The sequence below is a fragment of the Oncorhynchus nerka genome, linkage group LG28 (assembly GCF_034236695.1).
Source record: "Oncorhynchus nerka isolate Pitt River linkage group LG28, Oner_Uvic_2.0, whole genome shotgun sequence".
Lineage (NCBI taxonomy): Eukaryota > Metazoa > Chordata > Actinopteri > Salmoniformes > Salmonidae > Oncorhynchus > Oncorhynchus nerka.
In genome coordinates this window covers 81,365,417-81,379,138 of record NC_088423.1, presented here as the reverse complement: position 1 = coordinate 81,379,138, position 13,722 = coordinate 81,365,417, and the positions used below count along the sequence as shown (strand labels likewise).

Sequence of the window (13,722 nt, the reverse complement as noted above, 5' to 3'; positions counted from 1 at the left end):
AAAACGCACAATAAAACATTTTCTGCTGAATCTGTGGAAACATAGTGGAGACAAGCAACACGCCTTAGTGTCTACCTGTCCAATCAGGATAGTGAAGCTGGGGGGAGAATGGAACATTATCCAGCTGGTGAACATGAGTCATACACAACAGTCTGGTGTCTGGTATTCCTCCCTACAGAGGCTGGATGTAACATTACAGAGACTCCTGGTCTACAGAGACACTTCTACAGAGATGTATTCCTCCTGGTCTACAGAGATGTATTCCTCCTGGAGAGAGATTCCTCCTGCATGGTCTACAGAGATGTATTCCTCCTGGTCTACAGAGATGTATTCCTCCTGGATACAGAGTATTCCTCCTGGTCTACAGAGATGTATTCCTCCTGGTCTACAGAGATGTATTCCTGGTCTACATTGATGTATTCCTCCTGGTCTACAGAGATGTATTCCTCCTGGTCTACCTCCTGGTCTACAGAGATGTATTCCTCCTGGTCTACAGAGATGTATTCCTCCTGGTCTACAGAGAGATACAGAGATGTATTCTCCTGGTCTACAGAGATGTATTCCTCCTGGTCTACAGAGATGTATTCCTCCTGGTCTACAGAGATGTATTCCTCCTGGTCTACAGAGATGTATTCCTCCTGGTCTACAGAGATGTATTCCTCCTGGTCTACAGAGATGTATTCCTCCTGGTCTTCCTCCTGGTCTACAGAGATGTATTCCTCCTGGTCTACAGAGATGTATTCCTCCTGGTCTACAGAGATGTATTCCTCCTGGTCTACAGAGATGTATTCCTCCTGGTCTACAGAGATGTATTCCTCCTGGTCTACAGAGATGTATTCCTCCTGGTCTACAGAGATGTATTCCTCCTGGTCTACAGAGATGTATTCCTCCTGGTCTACAGAGAGTATGTGATTCCTCCTGGTCTCAGAGATGTATTCCTCCTGGTCTAGAGATGTATTCCTCCTGGTCTACAGAGATGTATTCCTCCTGGTCTACAGAGATGTATTCCTCCTGGTCTACAGAGATGTATTCCTCCTGGTCTACAGAGATGTATTCCTCCTGGTCTACAGAGATGTATTCCTCCTGGTCTACAGAGATGTATTCCTCCTGGTCTACAGAGATGTATTCCTCCTGGTCTACAGAGATGTATTCCTCCTGGTCTACAGAGATGTATTCCTCCTGGTCTACAGAGATGTATTCCTCCTGGTCTACAGAGATGTATTTCCTGGTCTACAGAGATGTATTCCTCCTGGTCTACAGAGAGTATTCCTCCTGGTCTACAGAGATGTATTCCTCCTGGTCTACAGAGATGTATTCCTCCTGGTCTACAGAGATGTATTCCTCCTGGTCTACAGAGATGTATTCCTCCTGGTCTACAGAGATGTATTCCTCCTGGTCTACAGAGATGTATTCCTCCTGGTCTACAGTCTTTAGGGACTCGTTTTAATTAGTCTGTTTGGATTTGAAATGAAAACTATGAGGTTGCACAGTGTGACCGACTGGGTTTGAATCCAGGTCTTCCTTTCACCACAAGACGGTGTTATTAAAGCTGCGTTAGGAGGCTGTTTCTCTGGGTTGTGTGTGTTTGTGTGTGGCCACCTCTCACCCTCCACTCCACTCTGGTCTCCATGATCAATATGGTGAGCTAGTGGTTATCACCAGTCACTGGGACACTGAGAGCCACACCAACACAGCCTTTTAGAGCCCAGGCTCTGTCTCTCTGTCTCCCAGCACCAGGCGACAGCTGAACCTTCCATCTGTCTCTGATTACTGTGTTGGACGTCCATTTTTACACCAGTACAATGCCCCTGTATGAATTTGATCAGTGTACAGTGACAAATGGCCATTCTCTTCCTGCTAAGAGCCTTCATTGTTTCAGCCCAGTAGCGTTTGTTACTACGTCACTGCCCTGGCAGAGCTGGTCACAATCAGTTGTTCAGAAATACACTATGTATAAATGTGGCTCTAGCTGCTCAGTGACATTATTGTCTGTAGACAATAGATCAACAAATGTTTATTTTGTCGATGAATACTAGGTACACATATAACTTGTTACCATTCAATTTGAGTAGAATTATCTTGATACTAAGCTTTGTTTCTATTATTTGTATTGGTGTTGGTCATAAACCCTACTCATACACACTGTTCTGCAGGACGTTTGTGTGTTGATTGTTTTTAGCGCTCTGATGTTTATACAAACAAACTATAAACAGAGCGAGAGAGAGAGATGGAGAGTGAGAGAGAGAATGCATGCAGAGCAGAATTGGGCCGATACCCACTAATTATCAAAATCCAGAAAAGAGCCGTTAAATTCTACAACCACCTAAAAGGAAGCGATTCCCAAACCTTCCATAACAAAGCCATCACCTACAGAGAGATGAACCTGGAGAAGAGTCCCCGACCACTGTGACTGACCCAAAATTAAGGAAAGCTTTGACTATGTACAGACTCAGTGAGCATAGCCTTGCTATTGAGAATGGCCGCCGTAGGCAGACATGGCTCTCAAGAGAAGACAGGCTATGTGCTCACTGCCCACAAAACGAGGTGGAAACTGAGCTGCACTTCCTAACCTCCTGCCCAATGTATGACCATATTAGAGAGACATATTTCCCTCAGATTACACAGATCTACAAAGAATTCGAAAACAAATCCAATTTTTAAAAACTCCCATATCTACTGGGTGAAATTCCACAGTGTGCCATCACAGCAGCAAGATTTGTGACCTGTTGCCACGAGAAAAGGGCAACCAGTGAAGAACAAACACCATTGTAAATACAACCCATATTTATGCTTATTTATTTTATCTTGTGTCCTTTAACCATTTGTACATTGTTAAAACACTGTATATATATAATATGACATTTGTAATGTCTTTATTGTTTTGAAACTTCTGTATGTGTAATGTTTACTGTTAATTTTTGTTGTTTTTCACTTTATATATTCACTTTGTATGTTGTCTACCTCACTTACTTTGGCAATGTTAACACATGTTTCCCATGCCAATAAAGCCCTTGAATTGAATTGAATTGAGAGACAGATGGAGAGCTAGAGAGAGAGATGGAGAGTGAGAGAGAGAGATGGAGAGTGAGAGAGAGATGGATAGCTAGAGAGAAAGAGATGGAGAGCGAGAGAGAGAGAGGGATGGAGAGCTAGAGAGAGAGATGGAGAGCGAGAGAGAGAGGTGGAAAGCTAGAGAGAGAGAGATGGTGAGCTAGAGAGAGAAATGGAGAGTGAGAGAGAGAGAGATGGAGAGCGAGAGAGAGAGATGGAGAGCGAGAGAGAGGTAGATGGAGAGTAAGAGAGAGAGGGATGGAGAGCTAGAGAGAGAGAGATGGAGAGCGAAAGAGAGAGGTGGAGAGCTAGAGAGAGAGAGATGGAGAGCGAGAGAGAGAGGTGGAGAGCTAGAGAGAGAGAGATGGAGAGCGAGAGAGAGAGGTGGAGAGCTAGAGAGAGAGAGATGGAGAGCGAGAGAGAGAGGTGGAGAGCTAGAGAGAGAGAGATGGAGAGCGAGAGAGAGAGGTGGAGAGCTAGAGAGAGAGAGATGGTGAGCTAGAGAGAGAGATGGAGAGTGAGAGAGAGAAATGGATAGAGAGAGAGATGGAGAGCGAGAGAGAGAGATGGATAGGTAGATGGGAGAGAGATGGAGAGAGCACACTCTGGACAAGTATTGGTTTTGGAGAGAGTACAGGTCAGTAACACCATGTGATGTCAACTATGTACAGTAACTACGTCCCACATCATCACTTTACACAATTATCGTCCACGTCAACATCCATGGCTCAGTGTCACCCTTCATGTTGACGTGATTGTATAGCAAAGGGCAAAGTATGGTTTTGAGTATCAGTTGGTGTGGAAGGTCCTGTACTGTCTGCCACAGTATCCAGTACATGGTGAGTGATGGAATATCAGTAGGGTATAAGGCACGGATCAGGATGACATGACACAGCCAGTGGATCCTGGTGTCCTGCTGTCTTTGAATAATGCAGCTTTTTCCTTAACGCCCTTTACTGTCCTGGCCCTGTCACTGAAGATGCCATCTATGGCCAGTTCCTGTCTGTCACTGAAGATGCCATCTATGGCCAGTTCCTGTCTGTCACTGAAGATGCCCATTCTCAACTCAGAGACACACAGGACACCAAGGCCGGAGACCGTCTGTGTGTATAATAAATAGTGTACTTTATACATATTACTTTATGAGAGTACACATTGATCCCGGTGGATCCCAGGTAGCCTGTATAACTCTGTCTTTATTCCCTGTGTGTCACTAAAGATGACCACTCAACTGAACCCAGAGACGCCCATATGGATACATATCAGTGCATATAGTCTATATTCTTCTGAGAGAGGCTGGAGACAGTATTGTTTTTGTATACAGTATATAGTATTGTATGTTGTTTTTGTATACAGTATATACTATTGTATATTGTTTTGAGAGTCCACTCTGACAATAGTCCATTTTTAGTGGACTGAATGGTTGATGACCCTAAGTAAGATGTCTCTCTTGAAGTGAGTCTCCTAACTGCCGTCCTTATGACACAAAAAATATGCCACACGTGACTATTTATGGGCAGTAAAACAACCATCCACAGGCTCACTAACAGACTGTGGAGAAGGGAGCCATAAAAGACGTATGTTCACTTTGAGCACAACAAAACAGACAGCATGAGAGTTAAACTAGCTGTCATACACTGAGGAGGGGGGTTTTACCAAGCCACCAAGCCCTGGCTCCACACACACACTCACACACATACACACTCACACATACACACACTCACACATACACACACTCACACACTCACACACACACCGACAGCCAGCTGAGCTGAACATGAAATAACGCAGCAGTCATGCTCCTACTGTAGTGGGTGACATGAACTAGTGGCCCCTCACATAGGAAGTGACATAAACAAGCAGGCCCCAGAGAGGAAGGGCCATCAGCGCCGATGATGAGCGGCTCTCTGGATGCTCCTTGACATGTGCAGCGGCTGGGATGTGAAGGGGGAGGCGAAGGGGTGCGAGGGGGGGCGAAGGGGTGCGAAGGGGGAGGCGAAGGGGTGCGAAGGGGGAGGAGAAGGGGTGCGAAGGGGGAGGCGAGGGTTGGAGGAGGGGGAGGCGAGGGTTGGAGGAGGGGGAGGCGAGGGTTGGAGGAGGGGGATGTGAGGGGTGGAGGAGGTGGACGGGGGGGGGTGAGAGGGGCACACACACCGCAGCGGTAGCATGCAGCACGCGACTGCATTATCCAGCTGATTGAGTTATGACAGCTGGTGCCCAAGAGGAAAGCAGCTAGTGCTGCGCGGGCTGGATAGGATCACCCAGGCTGCAGACAAATGATGATAAAGAGATCACTTTAAAGAACAATCTCCATAATATTTCATGCTCGCTCAGCGGTCTCCCAGACAGGCCGGGCTGCGAGGCTAACTGCTCTATCAATTGATTTGATTCACTGCCGGAGCTACTTCCCTCACATAGTATTTCAAATAAATGACACCGTAGATAGAAATGATATCTGCATCAATATTAACCCTGAAAAGAACTAATGGACGCCGGGTGTAATTTGCTGTACATCCCCAGTAATGCATAGCAGGCAGGAGACTGAAGAGTTCTGACTATAGAACAGTTCTTCTTTCTTCTTCCCCTAAGCGCAAGATGATACAGCAGCACACATTTACACACACATGCACACACACGCATGTACCATGTACGTACACACACACCATACTCCCCTCCCCAGGCAGCTATTTGCTTTTGTATTTATAAAGTGTATTTTAGAAGTCTAAACCAACCCATCTCTCAGTCAGGCAGCCAGGCCTGTGGAACACTAAGCACCTTCTCAGATAAATCAGTCTTGACCAGTTAGCTATTAGAGTGCTCAGTAAACAGAGGCCAGGCACGTATGGTGCTCATAATGATTACATTTCAGAGGTTTTATTAATGCGGAGACATGATGTGGTTTCCTCTGTTGCAGTGGTTTAGCATGGTCCAATAGCTCTTTAACTCCATCCCACCCAGTAACCTGCATGCCATTGTATGATGCTGGCTGAATGTTGATCAGTGAAGTTAGATGTTTATCCAGGCCCTTTCTTCATCTTAATCCTCACCTTTTTATATATTGCTCATTTTCTCCCCTTAACCTGTTGCTCCTACCCTCTACTTTTTTGAACATTTTGTTAAAAATCGCGCAACATTTCAGCGCCCTGCTACTCATGCCAGGAATATAGTACGTTCATATGGTTAGAATGTGTGGATAGGAAACCCTCGGACGTTTTTAAAACTGGTTAAATCACTACTGTGGCTATTACATAACGTGCGTTACATCGGAAAGCGCAGGAAAACCTGATCACAGAAAATGGAAATAAATATCCTTGCGCCACTTCAAGCAATTGTTAACAGTGAGCCGAATTAGATAAGACCGAGCATTCAACTCCCACAGCATCCCCATGTTGTCTAGAGTCTTGTGAATTGAATCATCATTGATTCTTGGTTGAACCGAAAGAGGGGCACGACTTACCTCCGGTCTCCGCCCAGATCATTCCGGAAGAGCTCTCTCCTGAAATTTTTTCCAAGACGACAGCTAATGATATTTACATCGCCTACGGATGATTTTTATCGCTTATTAACGTTTACTAATACCTAAAGTAGCATTACAAACGTATTTCGAAGTGTTTTGTGAAAGTTTATCGTCTACTTTTTGAATTTTAAAAATGACGTTACGTTGTGAAATCGCTGTTTTTTTTTCCGTTTATCACACAGTCTACATATAACGATATCTTGGCTTTATATGGCCCGATTTAATCGAAATAAAGACCCAATAGTGTTTATGGGACATCTAGGAGTGCCAACAAAGAAGATGGTGAAAGGTAATGACTGTTTTCTATTTTATTGTGCGGTTTGTGTAACGCCGAAATGCTAATTATTTTGTTTACGTCCCCTGCTGTGCTTTTCTGTTGTAGTGTATTGGTGCATGCTATCAGATAATAGCTTCTCATGCTGTCGCCGAAAAGCATTTTAAAAATCTGACTTGTTGCCTGGATTCACAACGAGTGTAGCTTTAATTTGATACCCTGCATGTGTATTTTAATGAACTTTTGAGTTTTAACTAATACTATTAGCATTTAGCGTAGCACATTTGCATTTCCAGAGCTCTAGTTGGGACGCAAGCGTCCCAAGTAGAGGCAAGAGGTTAACCAGTCGGTTGTTTTTGTATCTGAGGGCCATATGGATCGTTCAATACTCTGACCTGTTGATGGTCCTCTTTGTGTGTGTAAATCTGAACACAGGACAGTGATTGTAGTAGATGATGTCCAGTACTGAAGGACCGCTGATCACCTCTGTTGCCTTACAGACAATATCTGACCTCTGATACCTGACCTCAACCTCCCTTCTCGCACACGCAAACACACGCCCCATACACACAAAGACAGACATGCGTGTTTGCACACACACAAACATGCACACACCTCCACCTCCTCCCCTGTACGGCCAGCAGATAGTGGTCGGTAGATAACAGGGCATGATTAATCACAGGACTGATGAGACTAGTGCAGTGGCTAGGTGTCCATCAGCAGGGCCTAATGAATGTCATAATAGGAGCTTCCCTGACTGCTCAGGTCAGATGATGGGAAGGGGGTGGGGGCTGAGAGGGGGGGAGGGGAGGGGAGGGGAGGGGGTGGGGAGTGGACAGGGGAGGGGAGGGGCGGAGGGTGAGTGGGGGCTCTGGGGAGGGCTGAACAGTCCACTAATGAGTCCACAGGAGACCCACACAATACCTTTGATTGTGATACACAGGAGGGGAGAGGAGAGGAGTGGAACGGCACAATCTTTAGCTGCTGGATTAAGTATCTCTTAAAGAGATCTACTTTCAGCCACAATGTTATCAACCACTGAGTGTGTATTAATTAAACCTATTGCAGAGGAGGAGTTTTCACAGTATCCCCCTAGTCTCCTGTAAACACACTCATACAGTATGTGTGCAGGCAGACACAGACAGACAGACAGACAGACAGACAGACAGACAGACAGACAGACAGACAGACAGACAGACAGACAGACAGACAGACAGACAGACAGACAGACAGACAGACAGACAGACAGACAGACAGACAGACAGACAGACAGACAGACAGACAGACAGACAGACAGACAGACAGACAGACAGACAGACAGACAGACAGAGAAAAAGAGAGAGAGAGAGAAAGATATCTAGAATTATTTCTTAAAGACTCACCCACACACAAACACATGAAGCCTCTCAATGCATACATAGTCTACATACATTGGTGTTACATATAGCAGCCTGTTTTTATTAGCAGGGCTTTTGATCTGAAGTCATGCTACATTATCTGCACACTGAGGATACAGTTGATTGACTCCCAGCCGGTAATACACTTTAGCCCCTCTCATGGCCGTCTGGCTTTGATGTGCAGACATATTTCCTGGTCAGGGGTTGTTATAATTTCAACCATTTGCTGATTCATCATATGGAGCTTTGTAAATGCCCTGGTTCACCTAGTTTAGCATCTTTTGCACCTGTGTGAGTTGAGATGTGAATCCTACATCCTCAACTTACTTCCCCTCACAGACCATCGGCCATCAAGGTGACCTTTACTTTTCTGGCCTCAGGTGCTTCTTTCTTTGCTTGCTCACCTTGTTCCTGTATGTTTAAACCCCCCCAACATATGTTAACATGAACCTGCATTGATATTCAATCCAGTTGTTCCTCCATCATAACCCTGATGTTTAGGAAGTGTGTATGTTTTGACTTGGTTGAAGTGGTGTTTAATGACAACGGACTGGCTGTTCTCTTCCGGAGCTGTGTAAAGAGTTCTAATCAAGCGTTCTGCTCCATCAATAATGCAGCGCCTTGGCTCCCATAGTGGACTTAAAGATGCAGTCTGTGATTTGGGGAAACTGTTCAATGGTCATTTCAAATCTGTATGTTTACACATTGGTTCTTGAAGAATATAACTTATGAATGGATCACGAGCTGAGCTTAAATGTTTGTCTTTATCATAACCCAAAATCTAAGGTTTTATTACTACATTGTTTACAAGCAACAAGAATGTAAACAAACAATATATAGCTTCAAAATATGTTTAAAACTATCATGTGGGAGTCATAGACTGTCCGTCCTGGTATCTAGAACACCTTCTATGAATTTGAAAGGGGTTTCACTTCCCCGGGTCCATTTGTCAGCTGTATACCAAGTGACTGGACCCTGACCTGTTCATTTTCGAATCGCAGACTATAGCTTTAATTGTGGGTGTAGAGCTGATACGGAGGAGCTTTGGCTGGCGTGGGGGTGTCTCGTTGCACACTTTAATTAGAGACCCCCGTCATGTAAAGAGGAGAGGTCCTCTTGGTGTTCACAGCACTGCAACGTGCCCAGTCCTAGTGTTGCTTTGGCAAGAGCAGAATATACTGACTGAAACCCTGGCTGCTTCTTCCATCTCCAACTGGGTGGAGGAGGGAGGGAGGAAGGGACGGAGGGGGGAGAGAGGGACAAAGGGAGGGAGGAGGGAGGAAGAGAGGGAGGAAGGGACGGAGGGGGGAGGAAGGGACGGAGGGGGAGAGAGGGACAAAGGGAGGGAGGAGGGAGGGACGGAGGGGGGAGAGAGGGACAAAGGGAGGGAGGAGGGAGGAAGAGAGGGAGGAAGGGAGAGAGACTCAGGTCTAAGTTAACCAGGTCTAATTATTAAATGGTATATATTATTGTTCCTCATGTGGCTGTCTGCACGGCAGGCAGCAGGCCTTATTAATTCCTCTCATACATCTGTCTACTGCTGAGGGTCTAAGGGCCAGATGCGTTTCCCTGTCATGGTTATTATTCCCATTATTGATAACAGGACACACTTTCACTTCTTAGCTTCACATATTAAAGAATTCAATACGAAGCCTCTGGCCCTTATCTTACTTTAGTTTACATGGCTGGACAAAATATAAAATGACAGAAACCACTTCTGAGAATGATGAATGGTTTATATTAACTGGTCAGTTAAATGGTCAGGTTTTGATCTAGGAGGTTTTAGATCAGGAGACGAACCTCAATGTTACTTACTTATTACTCCTCTTCACTCCCTGTGGAGCGTAAGGCCGCATCGGGACTGCAAACTGGTCAAGACGGAGTGTTGGAGAAGATGATATCCTTCATTGTCCAAGAGTGTGACACAGTCCCTGTATTTGTGGGGTTCTGTAGAGTAGAGCCCATAGCCCTGTGTAGACCCCAGCCAAACATCAGGTGTCTTTGTGACTACCAATGAATGGACAATGGTCATCCATCAATCTCACACACCAACTTGTCTCGGAGCTGGAGTCCAACTAGAATGTGGATCTACTAGCAATTTCATTCCCTCGCTTGACTCATTCATCACATTCATCTGGCTGACGACCTCATTTGCAACTTGGGCCTTTGTCCTATAGAAGAGTGTTAGAGTATTTTAGTTGTGATAAAGGTTTTTGTTGCAAGATATGGAGTTTCGTAGAGTCAATGCCCAGTGGTACAAATGTAGCTTCAATCCCCATGGCTTGGAGTTAGTAGATCTGGTGAGTGACGGTCTTAATGTCAATACCATTGTGACTCATTTATTTAATTGATAGGTTGTTTATCATTCAGCCGGATTTTTTATTTATTTATTTTTTATTTATTTATTTTTTATTTCACCTTTATTTAACCAGGTAGGCAAGTTGAGAACAAGTTCTCATTTACAACTGTGACCCGGCCAAGATAAAGCATAGCAGTGTGAACAGACAACAACACAGAGTTACACATGGAATAAACAATAAACAAGTCATTAACACAGTAAAAAAAAAAAAAAAAAAAAAGTCTATATACATTGTGTGCAAAAGGCATGAGGAGGTAGGCGAATAATTACAATTTAGCAGATTAACACTGGAGTGATAAATGATCAGATGGTCATGTGCAGGTAGAGATACTGGTGTGAAAAAGAGCAGAAAAGTAAATAAATAAAAACAGTATGGGGATGAGGTAGGTAAATTGGGTGGGCTATTTACCAATGGACTATGTACAGTTGCAGCGATCGGTTAACTGCTCAGATAGCAGATGTTTAAAGGTGATGAGGGAGATAAAAGTCTCCAACAACGATTTTTGCAATTCGTTCCAGTCACAGGCAGCAGAGAACTGGAAGGAAAGGCGGCCAAATGAGGTGTTGGCTTTAGGGATGATCAGTGAGATACACCTGCTGGAGCGCGTGCTACAGGTGGGTGTTGCCATCGTGACCAGTGAACTGAGATAAGGTGGAGCTTTACCTAGCATGGACTTGTAGATGACCTGGAGCCAGTGGGTCTGGCGACGAATATGTAGCGAGGGCCAGCCGACTAGAGCATACAGGTCGCAGTGGTGGGTGGTATAAGGTGCTTTAGTAACAAAACGGATGGCACTGTGATAAACTGCATCCAGTTTGCCGAGTAGAGTATTGGAAACTATTTTGTAGATGACATCGCCGACGTCGAGGATTGGTAGGATAGTCAGTTTTACTAGGGTAAGTTTGGCGGCGTGAGTGAAGGAGGCTTTGTTGCGAAAGCCGATTCTAAATTGGATTTTGGATTGGAGATATTTGATATGAGTCTGGAAGGAGAGTTTACAGTCTAGCCAGACACCTAGGTACTTATAGATGTCCACATATTCTAGGTCGGAACCATCCAGGGTGGTGATGCTAGTCGGACGTGCGGGTGCAGGCAGGGAAGAGTTGAAAAACATGCACTTGGTTTTACTAGCGTTTAAGAGCAGTTGGAGGCCACGGAAGGAGTGTTGTATGGCATTGAAGCTCGTTTGGAGGTTAGATAGCACAGTGTCCAAGGAAGGGCCAGAAGTATACAGAATGGTGTTGTCTGCGTAGAGGCGGATCAGGGAATCACCCGCAGAAAGAGCAACATCATTGATATATACAGAGAAAAGAGTCGGCCCGAGAATTGAACCCTGTGGCACCCCCAGAGGACCAGAGGACCGGACAACATGCCCTCCGATTTGACACACTGAACTCTGTCTGCAAAGTAGTTGGTGAACCAGGCAAGGCAGTCATTAGAAAAACCGAGGCTAATGAGTCTGCCGATAAGACTATGGTGATTGACAGAGTTGAAAGCCTTGGCCAGGTCGATGAAGACTGCTGCACAGTACTGTGTTTTATCGATGGTGGTTATGATTTCATTTAGTACCTTGAGCGTGGCTGAGGTGCACCCGTGACCGGCTCGGAAACCAGATTGCACAGCGGAGAAGGTACGGGGGATTCGAGATGGTCAGTGATCTGTTTGTTGACATGGCTTTCAAAGACCTTAGATAGGCAGGGCAGGATGGATATAGGTCTGTAACAGTTTGGGTCCAGGGTGTCTCCCCCTTTGAAGAGGGGGGTGACCGCGGCAGCTTTCCAGTCCTTGGGGATCTAAGACGATATGAAAGAGAGGTTGAACAGGCTGGTAATAGGGGTTGCGACAATGGCGGCGGATAGCTTCAGAAATAGAGGGTCCAGATTGTCAGGCCCAGCTGATTTGTACGGGTCCAGGTTTTGCAGCTCTTTCAGGACATTTGCTTTGGGTTAAGGAGAAGCTGGGGAGGCTTGGGCGAGTAGCTGCGGGGGGGGAGCTGTTGGCCGAGGTTGGAGTAGCCAGGAGGAAGGCATGGCCAGCAGTTGAGAAATGCTTGTTGAAGTTTTCGATTATCATGGATTTATCGGTGGTGACCGTGTTATCTAGCCTCAGTGCAGTGAGCAGCTGGGAGGAGGTGCTCTTGTTCTCCATGGACTTTACAGTGTCCCAGAACTTTTTGGAGTTAGAGCTACAGGATGCAAATTTCTGCTTTAAAAAGCTGGCCTTTGCTTTCCTGACTGACTGCGTGTATTGGTTCCTGACTTCCCTGAACAGTTGCATATCGTGGGGACTGTTTGATGCTATTGCAGTCCGCCACAGAATGTTTTTGTGCTGGTCGAGGGCAGTCAGGTCTGGAGTGAACCAGGGGCTTTATATGTTCTTATTTCTGCATTTTTTGAACGGAGCATGCTTATCTAAGATGGTGAGGAAGTTACTTTTAAAGAATGACCAGGCATCCTCAACTGACGGGATGAGGGATGAGGTCAATATCCTTCCAGGATACCCGGGCCAGGTCGATTAGAAAGGCCTGCTCTTATCATCACCCAGTGTAGGGAGCGTTTGACAGTGATTAGGGGTGGTCTTTTGACTGTGGACCCGTAGCGGATACAGGCAATGAGGCAGTGATCGCTCAGATCCTGATTGAAGACAGCGGAGGTGTATTTGGAGGGCCAGTTGGTCAGGATAACGTCTATGAGGGTGCCCTTGTTTACAGATTTAGGGTTGTACCTGGTGGGTTCCTTGATGATTTGTGTGAGATTGAGAACATCTAGCTTAGGTTGTAGGACTGCCAGGGTGTTAAGCATATCCCAGTTTAGGTCACTTAACAGAACAAACTCTGAAGCTAGATGGGGGGGCGATCAATTCACAAATGGTGTCCAGGGCACAGCTGGGAGCTGAGGGGGGTCGGTAGCAGGCGGCAACAGTGAGAGACTTATTTCTGGAGAGATTCATTTTAAAATTAGAAGTTCGAACTGTTTGGGTATGGACCTGGAAAGTATGACATTACAGTAGACTGCAACTCCTCCCCCTTTGGCGGTTCTATCTTGACGGAAAATGTTATAGTTGGGTATGGAAATCTCAGAATTTTTGTTGGCCTTCCTAAGCCAGGATTCAGACACAGCAAGG

General features: G+C 45.6%; 1 protein-coding gene across 1 annotated transcript; it reads right to left on the bottom strand.

Moving 5' to 3' along the window:
• Nucleotides 1-317: 317 nt before the first annotated feature.
• Nucleotides 318-4,110, bottom strand: LOC135565522 (involucrin-like). Its single transcript, XM_065012577.1, has 3 exons — nucleotides 4,009-4,110; nucleotides 973-1,230; nucleotides 318-890 (listed from the first exon to the last, which is right to left on the bottom strand). The coding sequence occupies exons 1-3, from the start codon at nucleotides 4,108-4,110 to the stop codon at nucleotides 318-320; spliced, it is 933 nt and encodes a 310-aa protein (XP_064868649.1).
• Nucleotides 4,111-13,722: the final 9,612 nt, after the last annotated feature.

Coding starts and splice junctions, on each gene's coding strand:
- LOC135565522 (XM_065012577.1), bottom strand. CDS start 4,110: ATGGGCATCTTCAGTGACAGACAGGAACTGGCCATAGATGGCATCTTC. Junction 1,231..4,008: donor TCAGTGACAGGGCCAGGACA/GTAAAGGGCGTT, acceptor ACATCTCTGTAG/ACCAGGAAATACATCTCTGT. Junction 891..972: donor ACCAGGAGGAATACATCTCT/GTAGACCAGGAG, acceptor TCTGTAGACCAG/GAGGAATACATCTCTGTAGA.